Below are 26,329 nucleotides of genomic sequence, written 5' to 3'. Positions count from 1 at the left end.
CCAAATGGACCCTTATGGGTCTGTAACTCAGAGAGTGTACAAATGGACCCCAACGGGTCCATTTGTTTTGGCTACGACCCCAACGGGTCCATTTGGTTCCATTTGTACACTCTCAAGAGTTAAATTAAGATTGATTTTACAATATAAATGGGGGTCTCAGAGATAGAAATGCCATTCAATGGGGTTGAGAATCACTGCTGCTAGAGACGTAAAAATGTTCTCTTACGGGGGTCCCTGGCATATGTTTTTAAATGGGGGTCTGTGGGCTAATGAGTGTCAATTTGGGGGTCCTTGACATGACAACGTTTTGGAACCACTGTACTAAAGGACATAAAACACGCAGACAATAGGAAGAACGGCGCCCTCACCTGGCCAGGGTGAGTCCAGCCAGTGTTTGGGGTGGAGGATCTTCTCGTCTTTGGACTGAGTGTAAGCCTCCTCACAGATCCTGTCGTACTTTGCAACCTCCTCCTAACGGCGGGAACACACTTTGATTAAACTTTGTTTGCAGCAATAATGTGCTCAATTTCCAAACGACTGCAGTCCTATAGAACTCTGGGATATTGAGTGCCTTGGAGTTTGTTAACACCCTGAGCGCACAGAACGAAGTTCTCCGCCCTTTCAATTAGTAACACCCAGCGTCCAGGACGGAGATTGATCAAAAGGACCACATCGCTCCACAGGCTAGGAGCGTCTGTTCCACAGGCTAGGAGCGTCTGTTCCACAGGCTGGGAGCGTCTGTTCCACAGGCTAGGAGCGTCTGTTCCACAGGCTGGGAGCGTCTGTTCCACAGGCTAGGAGCGTCTGTTCCACAGGCTAGGAGCGTCTGTTCCACAGGCTAGGAGCGTCTGTTCCACAGGCTGGGAGCGTCTGTTCCACAGGCTAGGAGCGTCTGTTCCACAGGCTGGGAGCGTCTGTTCCACAGGCTAGGAGCGTCTGTTCCACAGGCTAGGAGCGTCTGTTCCACAGGCTAGGAGCGTCTGTTCCACAGGCTGGGAGCGTCTGTTCCACAGGCTAGGAGCGTCTGTTCCACAGGCTGGGAGCGTCTGTTCCACAACATTCAATGTTGCGCAACAGTGGGACATCATCGAAAATGTCCCCCCCCCTGTTTAGCCGACGAGACCGAAAATCTTAAAACGTTAATAACTCTTGATCTAAATCATTCTGTCCAATTCTAAGCAAAGATCATGTGTCAGACGGCCCACCGCGGTCCCGTCGCTAGTCGCGGTAGAATTAATGAATACCTCCCGTTGTTGTCGATCGCCTCTAGAGTGTTTTGGCTACATTTAGCTACTTCAGCCACATCCGGGATAACATCCGGTCCGTCGGTAAACGTGCACCGCTGCTATAAATCGCTGGACGCTATGATTTAGTGGATTAAATAACCCCGGGCGTTCGGGGTGTTATTTATTTGATTTAGTAGTAGTTGTATTACTACTTTCTTTCTTACAATGGCAGAGAGAGCTGATCATATATTTCACCTCATAGTCTTGTCTGGTGACGACTCCTTCGCCGATGAGTTTCTCGGCGAACGTTTGCAGGACACATTTCTGCTTCTTGACCTGCTTGTACATGAGCGGCTGGGTGAACATGGGCTCGTCCATCTCGTTGTGGCCGTTGCGCCTGTAGCACACCTGCAGCATCACACACACATACACACAGGCACACACACATGCACACACACACACACACACAGGCACACACGCATGCACACCCCCACACACACACACACACACACACACACAGACATGCACGCACGCACGATTGAGAGAATGAGAATCCCTTCTATTGCCGGTATCACTGTAGTTTAACACATCACAGGTGCAAAACACAGTGAATGAATTTTGAGGATAAAAAAAAGAATCATTTTGGTAGTTTCCAGAAGGAGAAAGAAAAAAAATCAATACATAATTTACATCCATCCGGTACAATATGTACATGAGGTTAGACATTTGGGGCACAGATCTACAAGCTCACAACGCGTCGCGCTGCAACGCGTTGTGAGCTTGTAGATCGGCTATTTTCAGCAAGTGTAAAAACAGTCATTACGACGGCATCAAGGCCCACCAAAATGCATTTTAGTTGACTAAATCAACTGTAGATTTAGTCGATTAAATATCATAAGATTTTAGTCTAACTAAAATTAGAGTAACACTAAGAAATTCCAGGTGACTAAAATATGACTAAAACTAAATTAAGTTTTATTCCAAAGACTATGACTAATAAAATAGAAATTTGCTGCTAAAAAAACCCAACACTGCTTCCATGAGAATGCTCACCAGGTCTACGACCACATCTTTGTGGAAGGTGCTCCTCCACTCCGCCGCCACTTTGCACACGTACATCACGGCCTCGGGGTCGTCGGCGTTCACGTGGAAGATGGGAGCGTTGACCACCCGGGCCACGTCCGTGGGGTACGGAGACGAGCGGGCCATCCTGGGGTCCGTGGTGAACCCGATCTGTACCCGGAGTGGACACCATGAGGTGCAATTTTATTTAACGCATTTAGACCTGAGGCCGATTTAAAAAAATATCAGTTTTCTTTCTGAAAAACCTATGTTTCTATGTCAGTGGTGCTCAACCTTTTATGTTTCTATGTCAGTGGTGCTCAACCTTTTTCCATGTCAACGACCCCTGTAATTATCTGTATCTGGCTGCGGTTCCCATCTGAAAATATGTAGTTCCAGGGACCCCACCAGAAACAAAGATTTGAGTTAAAAAGGTTCGCTCTGAAATAATATATATTCAAAGATTTGCGCCACATCCCAAAAATAGCAGATCTACAAGCTCGTAGCGCGGCTACGAGCTTGTAGATCTGCTATTTTTCAATAGCTAAATTATAACACAATGCTTAAAACACCAAAAGGGGTTCCCGTTCAGAATGGGTTAAGTAAAAATTATGCAAATACTGCAATACAGAAATGACTTCTACTATAACTGAGTGCAGATATTATCCTCTTTCTATACGTTTCCCCTGAATCTGCACCCATGCAGCACACGCCTGCAGAATCCTCACAGACTGCATGTCTACCCGAGTTGAGCGTGCCTTTCCCCTGAAGTGAGTTGTGTAGGAGGGCGTGCGTGTGTGCGTGTGTGTGTGTGTGTGTGTGTGTGTGTGTGTGGTCACCTGGTTGTTGACCACTACATGTATGGTTCCGTGGGTGGTGTGTGTGTGTGTGTGTGTGTGTGTGTGTGTGTGTGTGTGTGTGTGTGTGTGTGGTCACCTGGTTGTTGACCACTACATGGATGGTTCTGTGGGTGGTGTGTGTGTGTGTGTGTGTGTGTGTGTGTGTGTGTGGTCACCTGGTTGTTGACCACTACATGTATGGTTCCGTGGGTGGTGTAGGAGGGCGTGTGTGTGTGTGTGTGTGTGTGTGTGTGTGTGTGTGTGTGTGTGTGTGTGTGTGTGTGTGGTCACCTGGTTGTTGACCACTACATGGATGGTTCCGTGGGTGGTGTAGGAGGGAAGGTCAGACAGGTGGAAGGTCTCGTAGACGATGCCCTGTCCGGCGAACGCTGCGTCACCGTGGAGAAGCACCGACATCACCTGGAGGCAACGATCACACATTAACCCATTCTGGCCTGACCTCAAAATTAAAAAAAATCTTCTAAATCCCCCAGTTTTCTGAAATAAATATTTTCACGATTTTTCAAAAATAGCAGACCTACAAGCTCGTAGCGCGCTACTCGGTGGCGCGTAGATCTGCTATTCTTCAATAGCTAAATTATAACATAATGTTTAAAACACCAAAAGGGGTTCCAATCCCAAAATGGGTTAAACACCATCACCTGGAAGCAACGATCACGGAACAATCACACATTAAGTCAGTCGTTCTCAAACATTTTCATGTCAAGGACCCCAAATATATGAATGACATTTGCCGCCGACCCCCATCTGAAAATATGTTAGAGTTACAATTTTGTTAAGCATCTGCATTGCTTCATTTATCATTTACAAGAAGTCTACACAATTCGAGAATGTAAATAACCACAATATAGTTATTTTGATCAACGTTTGCATGCTATCTCTGCCAGGTACCAACGGGTGTAGCACCATCTGCTGGCCTCCAGGTGGGGCACTTTCCTAACATTCTGCGGGGTTGGAGGGTACCACATGACTAGCATACCGACTAGTACTGTATGTCATGTGGCATGTAGTGTAGTGTACTTCACTACTCGGGTACAAACAGTATAGTTGCTACAATATAGCACAATACTCTATGTAGTGGTGGAAAGTAACTGAGTACATTTACTCAGTTACTTTACTTACAATGCTGAGGTATTTTAACATTAAAGGACCACTTCACCACTTTTCAACATCTCTTCATATAATTGGTCCTCACTAATGTTGATGATAAAACACCACCATTTCTTCCTACTCAGTCTGTGTCTCATAGGAGGGCTTTGGGCAGTTCGGACACCCGTCCACCAGTGACATCATCATTAGGCAGATTTTTTTTCAAACAAGATTTGTTTTAAAATATATTTAGATTTGTATTATCGTGAGAACGATGGCTTCAACCTTTGCATTGCAACTTTTCAGGAAAAGAAAGCCTGCCGTTTCTATTAGCTTGGATTCACCATTGATGATGTCACTGGTGGACGGGTTTCTGAACTGCCCACAGCCTTCCTATGAGACACAGACTGAGTAGGAAAAAATGGTGGTATTTTATCATGAACATTAGTTAGGACCAATTATAGGAAGAGAAGTTGAAAAGTGGTGAAGTGGTCCTTTAATGGAATACTTCCAATTTTCAATAATTCTACTTCTATTCCGCTACATATCATGAGCTTGTAGATCTGCTATTTTGCAATAGCTGAAGCATAAACATAATGCTTAAAACCCCAAAAGGGGTTCCCGTCCAGAATGGGTTAAAAGAAAAAACTCTTGTACCGAGCAGATTAAAGATTAAGATGCTGATTAAATAAAGAATAACTACCCTCTTCCCCTCGGTGTCTCCGCAGTAGAACTGCTCCGCCTTGGTCTTCCCCTGGACCACGGGATCCACAGCCTCCAGGTGAGACGGGTTGGCCACCAGAGACAGCGTGATGTTCCGGTCCGTGGCGCGGTTGATCCTCCGGTGAAACATCCCCAGGTGGTACTTCACGTCGCCAGAACCCTGGAGAGGGGAACCAATAGAAGGGCCAAGAGCTGGATATAAGTTAGAAGAACCAGTGTTGATTTCCTTTCGGATCTAAAACTAAGACGAAAAATGTTCGTCGACTACCTTTTTCCACTGACTGAAAACTAAATGGAAACTAAATGAAAACAAAGCTATGATGACTAAAACTAAGACTAAATATACTGACAATTTAGTCAACAAATAAAAACTAGACTGAAATGTTAGGAAGGGACTAGTCACTAGTGCATGGGTTTTCAACAGGTGGTCCGTGGACCACTGGTGGTCCGTGAAGGTATTGCATGTGGTCCCTGACCATGCATTTAGTAATGTAGGAAAGTGAAGATTTGTATTTTAATTTATTGTATTGACCACAAGTTGAGAAACAATGCAGTAAATGACCTGGTGACATATGATGACGCGTCGATGTTGTCAGTTACTGGGAAGTCGGACGTCAAGGACTTCCACAGAAAAGGGAGGTAGAATCTCAAGGGAATCTGTACCGGTTTGTCTGGTTGAGTCACCATTATAAGGAAATGTGCCCATAATTAATTGCATGTGTCTGCTGACTCTGCTCGCTCATACATACAGTATGTTACACAAGTAAGACGCGCGAATGCAGGAAGCGAATGCAGCTCGTAAATTACAATAACAATTAAAATAAATTACGTACTTTAAGTTTTTTTTTTTTTTTATTAGTTTTTTTTAAAGATTTTTACGTTACGTTTTTTAAGTTACGTTTTTTTTAGTTGTTTTTAAAGTTTTTTCTTTAAGGTTTTTTTTAAGTTAAGTTTTTTTTTAAGTTAAGTTCCGCCCGTTCCAAGGCCCGCCAAAACACATTTAGTCGACTAAATCAACTGCAGATTTAATCGACTAAAATCATTTACTCAACTAAAACTAAAACATTCCAGGTGACTAAAATGTGACTAAAAGCTAATATAAATGAAAACTATTCAAGAGACTACGACTAAAACTAAAATCCAAATTTGCTGCCAAAAACCAACACTGGTTGTGTGAAGGAAGCAGTGTTCTGTCCAGACCTCGTCCGCGGCTTCCAGCTTGGAGTCAAACTGACAGAAGATCTGGTCCAGCTCCTTGCGGATCACGTTGGCCAACACGTTCAGTCTGCCCCTGGAAAACACACAGCGTGGCACCGCGCACTGGTGTAAAAGGAACTAAGTACATTTACTCAAGTGTTTATTTTGTGTGGCTTTCGTCTTTATTTTATATTTTTTATGGAGGGACAGACAGTAGGCTGACAGGAAATGGGGAGAGAGATGGGGGGGGAAGACATGCAGTAAAGGCCGTCGGGAGTCGGGAGTCACACTGCCAGACTGGATTACCAGCCAAGGTGCCTGGACCACTGAGCCATGGCCAAGGTGCCTGGACCGCTGAGCCATGGCCCAGGCCTCAAGTGCTTTTTGTATTTATGTTTTTTTTACTTAACTGGAGTATATCCAACTTTTAGTTACTAGATCGTTTGTAGATTTGATTATTAGAAAACATACATTAACCATTTCTGCGCTACATGTTGGCCATATGAAAAAAATAAGACGATCTACAAGCTCACAATGTGTCGCGACGCATTGTGAGCTTGTAGATTGCTATTTTCAACAATATAAGATGTGTGGTTGTGCTGGGCAGTGGTGGTGACACAGGTGATTATCTTCAGTGAGCAACTACAGAGCGCAAACCAAGTTTAAATGGTGGTGCATATAAGTGGTGTTTTGAGTACCTGTGTGGCATGCCCATGATGATGCTCTCCACTCCACTCTCGCTGGACTTGTCGATGATGGTTTTCAGGGCTGGGATGAGCGACTCGCATCCTTCCAGACCAAAGCGCTTCTCTGATGACCACTTCCTCTGGAGAAACTCCTCGAACCTGCGTGGAAAAAAACACAAGGATCTCTGCTTCAGAACCACAGCTGAAGTAACTGTGATACGCTGAAAGAAATACTGCATGTTTTTAATCCTTCTCTCTCAAAATGTTGTGGCCGATCTAAACACTACCATGACTGAAGTAAAATCAGACAGAAGTAGCTTGTAGATCGGCTATTTTCAGCAGGCAGTGTGTAAGTGTAAAATGACTTATACTGGATCTCTTGTTCACTATAGTCCCTTCCTAGTCCACTAGTCTAGTTTCTATTCAGTATTTAAGTCCCGTCCGCATCTCATTGTAAATAGAATATCTAAACGCGTGAATCTTTTCGTGGTTGTTTTCGTCTCAGATTTAGTCTGACGGAGCGTCACAGTATAACTATGGGGACACAAAAGCGACACAAAAGTAGGACCTGGAAGTATCTCAGGAGGGGGCGCTCACGTCACAGCTAAAATACTGAATTTGTTGACGAAATTGTCAGTATACTGTATTTAGTCATAGTTTTAGTCATCATACAGATTCGTTTTTATTTAGTTTTTATGTCGTTTTTGTCAGCGGGAAAAAGGTAGTCGATGAACATTTCTCGTCACAGTTTTAAGGTCTATTTATAGTCCAGTTTTCGGACTATACTGGTTAGTAAAAACAGAGAGATGTGTTTGGGTGAGCGGTGAAGCAATTGCCACCGCGGCGTAACGTCATGTTGTAGTTTTCGGTGGTCACCTTATCACCTAAAATTGGACTATGAATAGGCCTTTAGTCAACAAAAACACAACAGTGCACTAGCCAGACCTGGTGGAGCGTATCATGCGGTCCAGCAGCAGTCGCTTCTCCTCCAGGCTGACCTGCGTGGAGATGCCCGGGGTCTCGAACCTCTACTGACCTGGTGGAGCGTATCATCCTGTCCAGCAGCAGTCTCTTCTCCTCCAGGCTGACCTGCGTGGAGATGCCCGGGGTCTCGAACCTCTGCCGGATCCACTGGCACTGCTCCACGTCGTTGATGAACATGTACTCTACTCCGATGTGCTGGCAGTACGCCATCTGGTGGAGAGAGAGAGGAGTATGAACATGTAGTCTACTCCGATGTGCTGGCAGTACGCCATCTGGTGGAGAGAGAGAGGAGTATGAACATGTACTCGATGTGCTGGCAGTACGCCATCTGGTGGAGAGAGAGAGGAGTATGAACATGTACTCTACTCCGATGTGCTGGCAGTACGCCATCTGGTGGAGAGAGAGAGGAGTATGAACATGTACTCTACTCCGATGTGCTGGCAGTACGCCATCTGGTGGAGAGAGAGAGGAGTATGAACATGTACTCTACTCCGATGTGCTGGCAGTACGCCATCTGGTGGAGAGAGAGAGGAGTATGAACATGTAGTCTACTCCAATGTGCTGGCAGTACGCCATCTGGTGGAGAGTTGGCATACAATCAGAACTGCAGCCTCACTCCCAATCTTCCGTCGTAGTCTGAAAACCCACCTTTTCAGACTCCATCGTGGCCCGTAGCACTTGCCCTGATAGCACTTTATGTAGACTTAGATAGCATATTATACAGACTTATAGCATGTTCTAGTGGCTGAGGAATATATCCCACCCTTTTCACATTGGCCTGTTATAGCGCCACCAACAGGTGGATTTTAGCAAAACACCTCAAATGCCTCAAATCACCCAATTGCTATCCAAGGCGTAAGAAGAAATGGCACCCTTTTCACATTGGCCTATTATAGCGCCACCAGGAGGCCACAACCTAACCTGACCTGCCCTAGTGGAGACCTGTGCCCCGAGGGGCACTTTATCTAGTTAATAGTATAATCAGACTCTAAATGCCAGCTATTTCTTTGGAGAGTCTGGGATGGTAAATGGTAAATGGTGCATTTATATAGCGCCTTTATCCAAGGCGCTTTACATAGATTGTGCATTACATTCACCCATTCATACACCGATTGCGGCGGAAGCCATGCAAGGTACCAACCAGCACATCGGGAGCAATTTGGGGTTCAGAGTCTTGCCCAAGGACACTTCGACATGTAGACAGGAGGAGCCGGGATGGGGTTAGAAGTTGCACCAGAAGGTGCAGTAAGTGTGTTGTACCTCTAGGCGGCGTATGATCTCTTTGAGGGGCAGAGCACTGTCACTGCCTCCGATGTACGTGGTGGTGGGCAAGCGGAACACCTTCTCCAGGTCTGACTCCTCCAGGCCATACACACCTGTGGGGACATCAGGGGGACATCAGGGGGACAATCAGGGGCATATAATGGAGACATCATGGGGACAATCAGGGGGACAATCAGGGGGACATCAGGGGCATATCATGAAGACATCATGGAGGACAATCTGTCACTATGAGTATGCTCCATGTTCTATGAGCAGGGCCTGGCTGGAAACAAGTTCTTGAGCTTAGCCCAGATACCCTGGGTAAATATAGATTTCATTTCATTTCATTTCATTTCCACAGTACCCATTTTGATAGGCTGAAATGGCTTATATTGTTGACGACAGAGTACAGCAACTTGGGCCTGGTGGTCTACGAGATTCGCTACACCACCAAGATACTAGTGTTGTAGTTCTCGAGACATGGTCTCGTCTCGAGACCGGTCTCGAGACCACATTTTCGTTGTCTCGGTCTTGTCTCGGTCTCGCGCCTCTCGCCTTTTTTGTCTTGCGGTCTCGTCTTGGTCTCGCCCCTCATTTGTCTTGGTCTTGTCTCGGTCTCGCGCTTCACACCTTTTTTGTCTTGCGGTCTCGTCTTGGTCTCGCCCTTCATTTGTCTTGGTCTCGTCTCGGTCTCGGACCAATTGTCTCGGGTCTCTTCCCCCACCGAGACCACTCGAGACGAGACAATGCAAAACGTTCTATCAACCCGATCGCAAGGACTGATCCCATTCATATTAACATTAAAGACAGCTGTAGGAGCGCAGCGCAGCGCTGAATTAGAGCACACGTAATCTTAAATCTATTGAAATTGGTTAGAACATGTTCTGATTGTATGAAATGATATCAGGCTGGCATAAATAAAGTGTCGGCCGGGTGGCGGAGAGTTACACAGCGCCACAGCCTGACTTTTTTGGTATAGTGCGAACGGCGTCGGTGCGGCTTGCGAGGCCTCGCGCTAGACAGCTTTTTTTTATTCTTTGAAATGGGAACGGGGCTAGCTCTCTCTCTCTCTCTCTCTCCCCCCGTCTGTGTGTCTGTCTGTCTGTGTCTCTCTCTCTCTCTCTGTCTGCCTGTCTGTGTCTCTCTCTCTCTCTCTCTCTCTCTCTCCGTCTGTGTCTCTCTCTCTCTCTCTCTCTCTCTCTGTCTGTGTGTCTGTCTGTGTCTCTCTCTCTCTCTCTCTCTCTCTCTCTCTCTCTTAACTATTTAATTACATATTTCCATTTTGCACCAATATTATACTACCATGTCTTAATACAGTGTTGCTTTTTACAAATAAAATAAGCAAATTAAGGTTGATCACAAAGTTAGTGTGGGTATCAGCAGGCTACTTTGATGGGAATGCGACGGGTTGAAGAACAACCGCTGCAGGGTTTGACTGTGAACAGTGAATCATTCTAGTTTCTTACCTTGTGGCTCATGCTAGTCATTTGAAGAATTTTATAATCCAATAATTATATAATCCCAGGTTTGTTTGTCTGGAGATCCAACGCTATGTCATATTATTAAATTAAGTAAACTTTAAGAAGCGCTGGTCATTGTGCTGCAGTCAGTGAGAAGCTGGTCCGCTCTGCTAATTGATCTGACCTATATATTTGCGCAACTGACTGGCATGAGGGTAATTACTTATTTGGCAGCACCTGCAATTCCAATAGGACATTTGAAAAGGCTTTCATATATTAATATTTTTTTCTAATAAGGTTTGGCCTTATAGATTTTGTATAGTTTTGGATATTGATTCATTAATTAACACAAAAATGTTTCTCCCAGGCGGCTCTGATGTGCATGCCTCATTGTTATTCATTAATTGATATTTAAAATAAATATTTGAATGAATCATGCTGTAGTAGGCCTATACCTAATTTTGTAAAATCTATTTGCACTGCAGTGTTTCAGATCAAGATTGTTTTCTGTGCCTATCAAATAAGAGGGAAAAATGGTCTTGGTCTCGGTCTCGGTCTCGACCTGCTAGGTCTTGGTCTTGGTCTCGGCCCCCTAGGCTCGCAGCGGTCTTGGTCTCGGTCTCGGTCTCGACCTGCTAGGTCTTGGTCTTGGTCTTGGTCTCGGCCCCCTAGGCTCGCAGCGGTCTTGGTCTCGGTATCGGTCTCGACCTGCTAGGTCTTGGTCTTGGTCTTGGTCTCGGCCCCCTAGGCTCGCAGCGGTCTTGGTCTCGGTATCGGTCTCGACCTGCTAGGTCTTGGTCTTGTCTTGGTCTCGCTTTAGGTGGTCTCGACTACAACACTACAAGATACCCTGCATGTCCCTGTCTAAATAAAAAAAAAAATGTAATGATCTTTTTTTTTTTAATTCAGACAGCCAGCAATGGGTAGAACGCTCCCAAAAAAATTGTCTCTGTGACACATCTAGGGGCCGCAATCTTCATTCAAAGATGTTCCTAGAAGCTTTGTCATTGGTCGAAAAAAAACCCGGTCGCAATAACTAACCAATCAGGAAGTACAGGGGCGTAACTACCGTGACGCAGACAACGCGACTGCGTGGGGGCCCAGAGGCAAGGGGGGCACACGGCGTGGGGGCCCAGAGGCAAGGGGGGCACACGGCCGCCCACCCGTGCCGTCTGTAAAATTAAATTATAATACAGAGGCGGAGCCTGGTGGTGGCTGCTGCTAGTAACCTGACACCGCCAGATGGGGCAGCAGAGAGCACACTGGGTAGCAGGAGGGGGGAACCCAGTCCCAGTGTACTCTCTGCTGCCCCATCTGGCGGAGTCAGGTTATGCTGCTAGCACACACAGCCACAAACCATACCATATGCATAGGCAGTGCCTTTTAATAGACGCGCAGGGAACAGAGCTGACCTACAAGCCCACACCGCGTTGCATCAGCGACGCGTTGTGGGCTTGTGGCTTGCAGAGGCGGAGCCATCTCTCTGCATGGAGTTAGTTGTCGAGGAGTCTAGAGACAGAGAGACGACGCGCTGTGCAGAGAAGCATTGAAGCAACATAATTATTAAAGTTTCTTAAACGTAATTTTCATGTTTTCAGTTTATGGGAGGAAACTTTTAAGAGTGTGCCTTGCCTGAGTTGCCTCACTGCATGATGCATGTGAATCAACATGAGACGAGAGAGGAAGCGTTGGTGCACCCACTTCGAATGCGTGCCCGTGTGTGTGTGTGTGTGTGTGTGTGTGTGTGTGTGTGCGTGTATGCCCGTGTGTGTGTGTGTGTGTGTGTGTGTGTGTGTGCACATGCGCATGCGTGCTGTCGGGGACACTCGCTGATCAGCCTGCGTCAGGGCCCAGTGACATCTAGTTACTCCCCTGAGGAAGTAGACAGGCAAATCGACCAATGCATGGCAAAACTTCTAGGAAAATCTTTTAATGCAGATTGCGGCCCCTAGATGTGTCACAGAGACTACATTTTTTGGGGGGGAGCGTTCTACCCATTGCTGGCTGTCTGAATACCAAAAAAAGAATAATAAAAAAAAATAAAGTCAAAATGTTGACTTATTAATGCTTATAGCAGCTTTAAATATGGCACGGCTGAAATCAGTCGTGTCAACTAAAAACTTGTACTTTATACCACCAAGTAAAAGTTTTGAATACAGGCCATATAAACAGGGCCTCAGACAGTGCACTCACAGCCCAGACATGTGTAGTATCGACGAGCTGTTACTGCAGCCCTACACTACATTGTGCAGACAGAGACAGATACAGAAAGCCTTGCATAATAATAAACCATCACCTTTTCTCTCTTCCCTCTCCTCATCTCAACAGCAGCTACTTTTCAACTGATTCTCATCCGTAGTACTTATTATATTTCTCATTAATAAGATGTGTGCGTGTGTGTGTGTGCTTGCGTGCGTTTTTTTGTTGCCTTCCTAAGCCGATAATTTGCCGACCAGCAGATCCCGTTCCCTATATGGAGACACGAAGGAGACTCTTTGTGTTAAATGTGAGCGTTGAGTTCATTTCGGACGGATTTTGATTGCCAGCAGCGGTGTGTGCTTACTGTATATAGGTCAACCTAGTATCTGGTGTGTTCTTTAAATAACAAGGACATGCTGCACTGAGGGACTGACTGACTGGGTGCGTTAGACTTTAGACCAGGACACAGAGATGGTCTAATAAGGGTTTAAATAACAGGGACATGCTGCACTGAGGGACTGACTGACTGGGTGCGTTAGACTTTAGACCAGGACACAGAGATGGTCTAATAAGGGTTTAAATAACAGGGACATGACTGCACTGACTGCATTTTTATTTAACCAGTAAAAAAAAAATACATGTACAAGTTATACAACAGACTGCAAAAGGAGAAGTTATACAAAAGAAGAAGTTATGCAAAAAAAAGTTATACAACAGGCAAACAATAAATCCATGAAAAATACCTCCAGAAGCCTATACAATATTATACAGCAATACTCCAAAATAGTACACTACCAATAACCGGGTACAAGAACTTTTGCACACAAATACACAAGTACATTTATGGACGGGAACCAAAAAACAATAAATATATGGGCATATGCGAAGGCTAGTACACATCCGAACATGTGCAGGTGTTGGACTGTACTGTACAGTTAAGACGATCCTTTTGAAACTTCTCAAGGGAACTTTCAAGGCCAATTTTAATCTGGCTTGCAGGTCATTCCACGACCACCAGGGGGCCAAAGAAAGTAAGACACTTTTTTACCCCCCTCAGATTTAAAGGCTGGTGGTTCTACACACTGCATGCATGCGTTAGACTTTAGGTTTAGATTTAAAGGCTGGTGGTTCTACACACTGCATGCATGCGTTAGACTTTAGGTTTAGATTTAAAGGCTGGTGGTTCTACACACCACGTGCATGCGTTAGACTTTAGGTTTAGATTTAAAGGCTGGTGGTTCTACACACTGCATGCATGCGTTAGACTTTAGGTTTAGATTTAAAGGCTGGTGGTTGATAGATAAATTCTGACATGTTGTTTACACGTCATGTCAAGTTGGCCACTCCATCATATTCTGTTGCTTAACACATATAGAACTTTGGCCCAGACCGTGTTCCATATAGGTCATATTTTGTCATCTTGCCCTTTTATCATCATTTTACTCTTAGCCTACTGCCTGTTTACTCCGGGTTGTTCTCCTTATCCTATTTATGTCATGTCACCATCCACGTGCCTAATCATCTCAGCCCTATATTATCCTTTATATTATTTTATCATACTTATATTATGGATTTCCTGATGCCACATTCAGATTTAATATCATATATCTTGTTGACTCCTTATTCGGTCTCCATACTGTCTGTCCCCAGGCAAGTTAACTCGCATACTGAGAGGCCTATTTTGATTTGAGACATGTATTTGACCTTGGTGCCTAGTGAGAAAGTAGATAGGAGTATTTCTCTCTGTCGAAAGAGTTCACAGCTAGCAGGGAAAGAATGTTATCTTCAGGTTGCCATAGCAACGCCAGCCTCTGTGCTTTCCCGGTCTATGGCCATCAATGACGGAACCAAGGAAGATGTCACAATACCAGTCTCATCATCCATGTGCTGGTCCAATGAGTGCTCGACAACCAGCACCACCGTGGGATATTGCGGAAATGAACTATTTACCAGCCAATGAACGTTTATCAACAACTGACGTCAGATGCAGTATAAGCCAGGAAGATACTGTGAAGAGGGGCAGTTCGGATCCAATTGAATACTCTAAATTATAGTGATGTATTGTACTATTATTATTATTATCTGAACCATGTAGCACATTCTCTATGTAAATTTACTTTATTACCTACTAAAAATTACAGTTAAAACCTTAAACTTCCTCTCAGAACTTTATTTCGTCTGTCTCCAATTCGTTTTTAAGGTATCCTTCAATTTTTTTATGGTAGAGTGACTGTCATTCAAGATTTAAAGGGCTACTCACTCATTTTTAAGGTAAATACAGCACGGTATTTGGTCTCCCTGCTGGGTTATTGAAGATATATATTTACAGTCCTTTCTAATTAGCATTACAAAATAGATAATTTATCCATTAATTGATCCTTGGGGTCGCCGGAATTTTATTTCCATCAGTGGTGCTACACACCGCGTGCATGCGTTAGACTTTAGGTTTAGATTTAAAGGCTGGTGGTTCTACACACCGCATGCATGCGTTAGACTTTAGGTTTAGATTTAAAGGCTGGTGGTTCTACACACCGCATGCATGCGTTAGACTTTAGGTTTAGATTTAAAGGCTGGTGGTTCTACACACCGCATGCATGCGTTAGACTTTAGGTTTAGATTTAAAGGCTGGTGGTTCTACACACCGCGTGCATGTGTTAGACTTTAGACCAGGACACAGAGATGGTCTAATAAATAAGGCACATTCAGTTCTGACTTCTCACTCGGACCTACAGTACAGCGGTGGTTCTCAAATGTACACAACAAAAATCACACCCGTGTGAACTGAGTGGTGCAACTCCCCTCTCCCCTTGTAGTGAGCAACCCACTACACCAGAGGAGGGCAACTTTGATGAAGGAAAGGGCCACTCACTCCAGAGGGCCACAGTGCATATTACTGTCGTAGCAAAAGTAGCCAATCTACAAGCTCAAAACGCGTCGCAATGCGACGCGTTTTGAGATTGTAGATCAGCTATTTTTGCTATATTTTAATTGAAAACATGAATATTTTTTTGCTATTTTTGAATTTGGAATCCTGAAAAGTAACCCTTTTTATTGAATTTTAAATGCATTTAGTTATAGTTATGTTAACTTTAGGAACTGTTAACATAACTACATTGGACACAAAAAGACAATAACATTTTAATACTAGTCATTAAGTACTAGTCATTTAATACTAGTCATGAAGTAATTAAAGTGGGTTTGGAATTGTAAACAGATGAAATCAATACTATATCAGTATTCTGATATTAACATGCGGGCCGCATTAAGTGAAGTTGGGGGCCGCATGTGGGCCCCCGGGCCGCCAGTTGCCCACCCCTGCACTACACCTACGGGCACACTTTCAACACGTGCTTGGCATCAAAACATGCACTGCACCGTTTGTAAACTATATCTATACTACAGTATGATGACAATTATTGCTCTGACGTTGTGCCAGGATTAAGATAACACTGATCATTTTATAGTGTTGTAGATTAGCAGAGATTAAAAATAAATAAATCCTATCAAATCCGTGACGCATTGTGAGATTGTAGATCGGCTATTTTCCAAGTAACTACTAGTATAAAGTTTTCAAATAATTGTAGTGGAGTAAAAGTACAATATTTGCCTCTGAGATGTAGTGGAGTAGAAGTAGAAGTACTTAAAATTGGACCATTTGGTTCCATTTGTACACTACACTCTCAGAGTTACAGACACATAAGGGTCCATTTGTACAATCTCAGAGTTACAGACCCATAAGGGTCCATTTGGTTCCATGTGTACACTCTCAGAGTTACAGACCCATAAGGGTCCATTTGGTTCCATGTGTACACTCTCAGAGTTACAGACCCATACGGGTCCATTTGGTTCCTATTCCTAACTATAGATAAGTCTGTATGGGGACCACCTGGAACCCCCCTCAAGGACCCCTGGGTGTCCCCGGACCCCAGTTTGAGAACCTACACCACTGGCATACAACCAGTAACCTTTTGTCCAGCCTCAGCCCCTGAGTTCACCACACACACACACACACACACACACACACACACACACACACACACACACACACACACACACACACACACACACACACACACACACACACACACACACACACACACACACACACACACACACACACACAGTCCTATTACAGTACATGTCATGACAATTAGCTGCCTATTGACTGCGTGCGTCCGTCCCTTTCATTGTAGCCACTAAGCCACACAATACTGTACTCCACCGGTTCCCAAACAGTGGCTCGGGACCCATTTGTGCCTCGTGGGGGATACATATATGGGTCCCTTTATTTTGTTGGTTTCCTCCTACATTTTGTTTTGAATTCAACTCCAACACCATAGCTCACACATGCACACACAACGCCCATACACATGCACACACAACGCCCATACACATGCACACACAACGCCCATACACATGCACAACACATGCACACACAACGCCCATACACATGCACAACACATGCACACACAACGCCCATACACGTGCACAACACATGCACACACAACGCCCATACACATGCACAACACATGCACACACAACGCCCATACACGTGCACAACATATGCACACACAACGCCCATACACATGCACAACACATGCACACACAACGCCCATACACGTGCACAACACATGCACACACAACGCCCATACACGTGCACAACACATGCACACACAACGCCCATACACGTGCACAACACATGCACACACAACGCCCATACACGTGCACAACACATGCACACACAACGCCCATACACGTGCACAACACATGCACACACAACGCCCATACACGTGCACAACACATGCACACACAACGCCCATACACATGCACAACACATGCACACACAACGCCCATACACGTGCACAACACATGCACACACAACGCCCATACACGTGCACAACACATGCACAACACAACGCCCATACACATGCACAACACATGCACACACACAACGCCCATACACGTGCACAACACATGCACACACAACGCCCATACACATGCACAACACATGCACACACAACGCCCATACACATGCACAACACATGCACACACAACGCCCATACACATGCACAACACATGCACACACAACGCCCATACACATGCACAACACATGCACACACAACGCCCATACACATGCACAACACATGCACACACAACGCCCATACACGTGCACAACACATGCACACACAACGCCCATACACATGCACAACACATGCACACACAACGCCCATACACATGCACAACACATGCACACACAACGCCCATACACATGCACAACCAACGCCCATACACGTGCACAACACATGCACACACAACGCCCACACACATACACAACACACCCATACACAACACATGCACAGCACACGCCCAGACACATGCACAACAAACACACAGAACACGCACAAAAGTCATGCTTCCCTGTGTTGTGTTCCGAGCCTTGAACCTTCATAAAAAGGTGCGATAAGGGTGGAGCCTTCCTTCCTTCCTTCCTTCCTTCCTTCCTTCCTTCCTTCCTTCCTTCCTTCCTTCCTTCCTTCCTTCCTTCCTTCCTTCCTTCCTTCCTTCCTTCCTTCCTTCCTAAAGCTGTCTGAGTGTTGGGATGTGGAATAGTGTAAGCCAGTGTTTCTCAAACTGTGGATCGGGTAGCCCAAGAAAATTGCGTGCGTGCGTTGGTGCGTGCGTTGGTGCGTGCGTGCGTGCGTGCGCAACAAACAAATCAAAAGTATATAATATATACTATAGTACAAACTATACTATAAAAACTGGTCAAACATTAAGGCCAAATTGTCAAATAATAATAATAAAGCAAACATTTTCAAGTCTCCAGGTTTTCTTCAGAATATTTATGACACTGATTTACTACGACAAGCACATTATGAGCTATAGTGCTAGTCTGGTTCTCAAACGTTTAATTTGCAACATAACTCTGAGAGGGTACAAATTTGAACCATGCAGTGTTGTTTTTGGCAGCAAATTTTGATTTTAGTTTTAGTCATAGTCTCTTGAATAGTTTTAATTTAGTTTTAGTCACATTTTAAGTCACCTGGAATGTTTTAGTGTTAGTCTAGTTTTAGTCGACTAAATATCATAAGATTTTAGTCGACCAAATCTACAGTTGATGTAGTCGACTAAAATGTATTTTGATGCCGTGGTAATGACTGATTTTACACCTGCTGAAAATAGCCAATCTACAAGCTCACAACACGTCGCGCTGCGACGCGTTGTGAGCTTGTAGATCGCTATTTTCAGCATGCAACCAAGTGTAAAATGACTAGTCCATCCACTAGTCTCTTCCTAACATTTTTAGTCTAGTTTTTAGCTGTTGATGAAATTGTCAATACATTTAGTCTTAGTTTTAGTCATCATAGCGTAGGGTTTTTTTTGTTTCCATTTAGTTTTCCTCAGTGGAAAAAGGTAGTCGACGAACATTTTTCGTCTTAGTTTTAGTCGATGAAATCAACACAAACTCTCAGAGTTACAGACAATGTTATGGATGGTCACTCAGGGCTATCTCTGTATGGGTCTCTGGTAGTATTGACCACTCATTTTGTATGTCCATGCGACAAAAAATGGAATAAAAAAAAAAAAAAATCCATCACAACTCACAAGCCAACATAGCGAATTGCGATGACCACACGTCCACCGTTCAAATATGATTCTTTTGGGGGGGGGGGTCGCGCGCCCTGGAAAGGTTGAGAACCACTGGTGTTGCATAAGCCATGCATTTCCACCTGAACATTCCTATTCACAAATGGTGCACAACAAAAGGACTTTGTTTGAATGGCGGTCCTGTGAACAAAGCTTCTCTACACAACGTTAGAACAATATAGTGCTACTGGTACTACACTACCAGCGGCAGCTCAGTGGCCTTGTGGTTAGAGTGTCCGGCCCTGAGACTGGGAGGTCGGGGGTTCAATTCCCGGCCGGGTCAAACCAAAGACTATAAAAATGGGACCTCCCTGCATGGGACTCAGCATGGCAAGGGTTGGATTGTGGGTAAGACCCTGCTACATACTAGCGTCATGTCCAGGGGGTACACGCTACAGAAACAGGAGAGCCTCATGGCTCGGTACTCTATGTGCTTTCCATTAACCGGGGCAGCAGAGAGTACACTGGGTTCCCCCGAACCCAGTGTACTCTCTGCACGCACGCCCTCTGAGGCTACCCGCTTTCATTGGCCTGTATCTCCAAATCGGCAGGCGCTGTGATACTCACGTTCGGGATTTTTCACCACCGACCGAGAGAACAACAACCGGTCAAGACACCACACACAGCATTGTGTCATCGTAACACCCGGTTACAGATATTTGGCTCTTCAAAATAAAAGGTTGAAAGGGGGAAAAAACCATGGCAATGTGTGATAAATAGATGAATTAATCCTAGCGGTCAGTGTTTTAATGGATCCAAATATTGTACATTAACCACTTCATTTCGGCCATTTGAATGAAAATAGGCGATCTACTGTACTGTACTGTACTGTACTGTACTGTACTGTACTGTACTGTACTGTACAAGCTCACAATGTTAAAGATTGCGATTACTTTTCCCACCAGTGAATATGCTGTTTCTCACCAACGTTCTGGAAGCTACAGGGGGCGTCGTCAAAGTCCACACAGCTGATGTTCAGCGGGTCCAACTTGGCAATGTGGTGCCCACGCACCTGGAACACAGAGCAGGGTTGATATGGATAGAATTTATTTTAGTTTTAGTCATTTTTAGTCACACGGAATGTTTTCGTGTTAGTCTGGTTATAGTCGATTAAGTATCATAAGATTTTTTGTCAACCAAATCTACAGTCGATTTAGTCGACTAAAAGGACGCCGTCGTAATGACGTAATGATTTTACACTTGCTGAAAATAGCCGATCTACAAGCTCTGACCCTCTGATCCCATTTAGACCTGAGGCCGATTGAAAACAAAATGCTTGTAAATCCTATCAGTTTTCTGATAAACCTGTTTCTATGTCAGTGGTTCTCAACTTTTTTCATGTCAAGGACCCCCAGAATTATCTTTATTTGGCCACGGACCCCCATCTGAAAATATGTTCTTCCAGGGACCCCCCAGAAGCAAAGATTTGAGTTAACCCATTCTGGGCGGGAACCCCTTTTGGTGTTAACCCTTCTGGAATGGAAACCAAAATGGGTTTAAAATGTTCACTCTGAAAGAATATATATATTGAAAGATTTGTGCGACATTTTCACGATTTAAAAAAAATAGCAGATCTACAACCTTGTAGCGCGGCACTCGGTGCCACGCTATGAGCTTGTAGATCTGCTATTTTTCCAACAGCTAAAGTATAACATAATGCTTAAAAACACCAAAAGGTCTTCCCCGTCCTGAACTGGGTTAAGATGGGTTTATGGGTTATTCACCTGATAAGCTCGTATGAGCGTCTGCACAGCCAGGTGATCCTCCACCAGCTTCGCCACGTCAGGCTGTGACCTCGCCAGAGCCTGCCGGTGGCCGCCGACCAATCCCTGATGAGCGGCGGCCCCGCCCAGCGGCGGAGGGCTCTGATAGGCTGCCCCGGGGGGAGCCCCGGCGTTGGCGTTGCGGAAGAAAATATCCCAAGACTGCAAGGAGAAGAAAGAATACAGTAAAAAAAAGATTAAACAAAATTATAGGCAGAAAGACGTGGAAGTAACTTAGTTACTTCCACACATTTTCCCCCCCTTTATTATATTATTATTCAGTGTCTCATTTTATTAAGTTGTTTTGGCAGCATATTTCAAGCCAATGTAATTGAATTATAATGACATTGCCTTGGCTATGAGCGAACCCACTACACCTACTGGCACACTTTCAGCACGTGCGTGGCATCAAAACAAGAACTGTACTGTTTGTAAACTACCTACACTACAGTATGATGACAATTATTGCTCTGATGTTGTGCCAGCCCAGGAGTAAGACACATACACCGATGGCAGCGGAAACCATGCAAGGCACCAACCAGCACATCGGGAGCAATTAGGGGTTCAGTGTCTTGCTCAAGGACACTTTGACACTAACTCTGGGGGAAGCCCGGGTTCGAACTGGCAACCTTGCGGTTGGCATCCGGCCACTCTACCCCTGAGCCACCGCCACCCACCTATGCACAGCCACACCAGAACATGCTCTCAGCCTCCCAGGCTCCAATACACACACACATTGGACAGAACCTTTCTCCACACTACTGTCCAGTACGCGCACGTGCGACTACTGTACGTATTGATTGTGTCTATTTGAACAACCCTCACCCCAGTTCTTTTTTGAACAACCTTTCACACAGAAGTGATCATCAAACATCTCAATAAGCAACAAACAATCTAGTGTTGCAAATTGCAGCTACGTAGGTGCCCAGTATAAATTAATGATAGTTATAGGAACCAAATGGACCCATAATGATTTGATTGTGCAGAGTGAAATGAACACAGCGGACTTTACCGTTTAGATCACGGTCCCACAGATTTGAAAACAAAACGAGTTTAACCACCAAATGTACTTCTGTGGAAGGAAGGGATGTTTTACACCCGTTTTAGTGCTGCTCAAATCAAACACCCCCAGGAACTGCGAGTGCCGACAGAAACCGAGTAGAAAAAGTAAAACAGTGTCATTTTATCATGAGCATTAGTGAGGACCAGTTACTGTATATGAAACTGGGTGAGGTCGTCCTTGAACTGTCTAGACTGTGTACAAACATGTACAACAATCTAAACTGTACATGTTGTACGGTACCTTCATGATAACGTCTGTGTTTCCGGCTGTAAATATTATGGCCAGTTTTGTTTTGACACTGATATGAAAAGAAGCTGCTTTCATTTTCTCTCCTTGTGTATGTGTGCAATGGGTCATTCATTTCATAATATCCATAAACATTTCCCATCAGCGCAGTTTTGTTTTGAGACACTTTCATTTTTTTTCCCAAGATTTGTTTTTGTTTTTTGTGCCTTTATCGATAGATAGTCACAGTGAAGACAGACAGGAAAGAGGGAGAGAGAGAGAGAAGGGGAGCGACATGCAGCAAAGGTCGTCATGAACGGGACTCGAACACGCGGCACGCTGTCAGGCAAGAGCCTATAATAATATAGGCCCTTGCCTGACAGCGTCCGCTGGCCGAGTGGTCCACACACACACACGACACACGACACACACACACACACACACACACAGACGACACAAACACACCTAACCTTGTGCACACTTTTGGGGTTTTCCAGCCACGCGTAGTACATCTCCTCCACGTAGTTGGAGCTGGTTCCGTTCAGGAAGGGCTCGGCGGCCACGGAGGCGGTGAGGCTCCGCCGGGGCTGCACCGTGAGGGTCCTGGGAGGTCCTTCCAGCCTCGCCGCGGCTCTGGGAGGAGGCTGGGAGGAGGAGTGTGACGAGAGCGACAGTCTCTGATGGGTCTCTGTCCGATGAGCATGAGCTGTGATGGGCCGGAGCCTCACCACCGTAGTCCTTAGACGGTGCATGGTCTCCCCGAGTCCAGTAGTCCACACTCCACCTCCAGTAGTCCACACTCCACCTCCAGTAGTCCACACACAACCTCCAGTAGTCCACACACAACCTCCAGTAGTCCACAGGAATACCAGATCGGCTCGCCTCAATACAGTCGCGCCTCTGGCGTTTAATCCGGTGGAAAGGTCTCTCTCTACCTACCTGCTTGTATTCCTAAAACGTAACCAAAGTAAACTATATGCCTAAAAACGGTTAAACCTAACCATATTCCTAACCTTACTTAACCTCAGTAAAACGGTGACAAAACCTAAGCCTATTCCAAAAACCTAACCTCAGTAAAACTATGCCTAAACCTAACCCTAAACTTAACCTCAGTAAAACTATGCCTAACCCTAAACGTATTTCTAACCTGATCCCCAGTAAATAATAATAATATATATTTTTTAAATACACAGAATACAAGAACCGCCCCACCTAGCGGTCGGCGTGCGGCCGGCGCGTAAAATGTAAAACTGCGGGCGAGCGTACGTGCTTTAACGAAGGCGAGCTAGCCTTCCGGAAAGCAACAACAACCTCGTATAGGAGGTTATTTCTTTCTCCTCGTGAGGCTATACTTTTACGTAAGTATACGTAATTTGGTTGTAGCTCTGGGCGGGATACCAGGAGGACAGCGGTGTGTGTTTACGTTCTGGTTGGTGTATAATAATACTAATTATACTATTGTATGATACAGTTCATTGTCGACGCTGCTTATGTGTGACTATTATTCTCCCTCGCCGCCCTGACGCCCTATAGGGTCCCTTTGCTTTGTTGTACTGTACCTTTACAGTATACTGTATATCCCCTTACTCTAGTAACGGTAACCAAAGTGCTGTGCTGCCTCTGGCGACTGAATCCAATAAAAGGTGTGTCGTCGTGACTCTCACGGCTGTTCCTCTGTCGTCCTCCAGGTGTCAGCCTTGCTCCTCCTCCACATCAGGGGTCTGTATGGAGTTAAGAAAGTGATGTGTTATGGTTAAGACTAGCAGTGTTTTTATTTAAAAAAGGTAAGTAAAAGCTCTGCATAATCATAGTAACAGGGGTCAACCAGGGAGTACCCATAGTTATACAAGCTTGCTAAAATACATGTTTTATTATGCTGTTTCTAAGTTAAGTACTTGTTTGTGCAATAACAGCTGCAACTAAGTGTGTACTGTGCAATATATGTCATGTGCAATAAGGATTTGTGCAATAACATGAAGTATGGTTATGTGTGTGTTCTTGTTGTATTAGTTTTTATATTCTTAGTTTATGATGCACTGATCGGTTGGCACTTTTAATTTCGTTGTACTTGTTGCAATGACAATAAAGATCTATATATCTATCTAAGCTTCAAATGTATGGTTGGTGTTCCAATTCCAATTTTTCATTCATTCGTTCATTCAAAAGAGCTGGAAAGATGTGTTGACCTCTTAGAGCTATTTAACACTTTTAGAAACAGAAATAAATAAATAATATATATCACCTATACTGTAAGTGTACAGTGTCTGATTGTTTAAAGGTAGGCTATAGCCTACTGTACGTCCTACAGCTTAACAAACCTTTAAACACACCTACCTTTAAACAGTCAGACACTGACACTATGACATTCAATGCTCATTATGATTGATTGATTGATATTTGTATTGACAGTTTAGAATGGGTACAATATAAGGGGTACAGTTCAAACTGATAGACAACAGTACAGGTCAATCGTTACATAATCGTTTCAAGCTGCAAAAGAACGCCCAAAACAACCTATAACTATTAGCGCCAGCTAGTGGGGCTCTGCAGTGGTGCTGTGAAGGTTCTAGAGCTTGGAAGTTACAGTAATGTCTGGTCCACCTGATGATCGTCTCTTAGCCCCATGGTCCAGTCAGGGCTGTCAACACTCCTGAATCCGGAAAGAGTCTCCTGAACCCCATCTCCAGGAGATTAAGAAATTAAGGGGACAGGAGCACCGCAGGAGAATTGTCATTTCCCCTTAATGTCTTAATTACCGTCCAGACGCACTGGACCATGATGGGGCTAACCGTCTCTCAACAACAACCAGTTGGACATTACACTATACACACGGCTAGGCTACGGTTATAATGTTATACCATATTTAACTGAGATAAAAGCTAAAAGAGTGTCATTTATAAATGAACACAGGGAACAAACTAATAATATGTAGCCTACACTAACTTGTACACTATAGCAGACAAGCGCATGTCTGCTATAGTGTACAAGTTACACTGCGCAAAAAGCATGGAATACGGATGTGTATATTACAGGAAACTCCCGTTAAACTTTCCAACAAACTCCGGTAAACTCCCGAATTGTACCTGTATATTACCGTAACCGTATATTAACTGTATATGCCCGCTAAACGGGCAAAATACAGTGCCCATAATTGCCCGTTAACTCCTCTTTTCACGCAAGTGTAAATACTACACTTACCGTGCGCGTGTGGTGTTAGAAGCCGTTGTTGAAGCAGGCTGGCTGAGTGTGTACACAGATATTATGTACACACTAGTTACTATACTAGATGCAGTCACTGTCTCTCACACAGTGATCTGGAGTATAGGCTACAGTGACAGACAGTGTGTTGGGACAGTCAGTCCGTCCACTGAACTGACTCACCGTTCGGTTTCATCACCACCTGCAGCGCATGGAACTGAATGATCCATGCGCGTCACGCGCTGGTGGCCTTACGTCAGTCCGTGTGCGCGCACATGCACACGCACGCACACACACACACACACACACACACACACACACACACACACACACACACACACACACTTTCAGTTTACATGAGTATAGGCCTAGGCTATTTATTCAGTGGTTATCTCGAACTTGTGTTTTCATTTCCAGTTCCGTGTGCTTTAATGCCAGCTGATCTACAACGATTTTCAGGCCAAAGACTCCTCCTTAGCTACATATACTTATATAGCCTACATACGCCTATATACAATATATTAATAGTAACCTTTTTTCCCTCAAATATGTCATAGCTTAATAGACAACACTATCATCAACTCTTATTATTATTATTTAATGTGCATTTTCAGAGATTTAACCGTCCTGTAAAGTTGACCTTTAATTGGTTCTGTAGCCCATGGGTTCCCAAAGTGGGGTCC

At 44.6% G+C, this 26,329-nt stretch overlaps 1 protein-coding gene across 2 annotated transcripts in view; it reads right to left on the bottom strand.

Annotated features, from left to right (window-relative positions):
• The window catches only part of LOC306940073 (2-oxoglutarate dehydrogenase complex component E1-like), a 42,735-nt gene extending 16,928 nt beyond the window's left edge, over positions 1–25,807 (bottom strand). Inside the window, exons 1-14 of one of the 2 annotated variants that reach the window (XM_079525031.1) lie at positions 25,647–25,807; positions 23,296–24,169; positions 22,919–23,232; positions 21,122–21,322; positions 20,322–20,409; positions 9,088–9,203; positions 7,880–8,037; positions 6,856–7,002; positions 6,161–6,251; positions 4,941–5,120; positions 3,419–3,547; positions 2,280–2,459; positions 1,482–1,634; positions 369–471 (exon numbers count right to left, since the gene is read on the bottom strand). In XM_079525031.1, the coding sequence (XP_079381157.1) occupies positions 369–471; positions 1,482–1,634; positions 2,280–2,459; positions 3,419–3,547; positions 4,941–5,120; positions 6,161–6,251; positions 6,856–7,002; positions 7,880–8,037; positions 9,088–9,203; positions 20,322–20,409; positions 21,122–21,322; positions 22,919–23,200 (1,828 nt within the window). In that variant the 5' untranslated portion in view covers positions 23,201–23,232; positions 23,296–24,169; positions 25,647–25,807. Of the gene's footprint in view, positions 1–368; positions 472–1,481; positions 1,635–2,279; positions 2,460–3,418; positions 3,548–4,940; positions 5,121–6,160; positions 6,252–6,855; positions 7,003–7,879; positions 8,038–9,087; positions 9,204–20,321; positions 20,410–21,121; positions 21,323–22,918; positions 24,170–25,646 lie in introns of both variants that reach the window. The other variant, XM_079525030.1, reaches the window with a different exon arrangement.
• Between the last annotated feature and the right edge of the window lie 522 nt (positions 25,808–26,329).

The sequence above is a fragment of the Electrona antarctica genome (assembly GCF_951216825.1).
Source record: "Electrona antarctica genome assembly, chromosome: 16".
Lineage (NCBI taxonomy): Eukaryota > Metazoa > Chordata > Actinopteri > Myctophiformes > Myctophidae > Electrona > Electrona antarctica.
The sequence above is the reverse complement of the archived record's forward strand: the minus strand, read 5'-3'. Positions and strand labels throughout refer to the sequence as shown.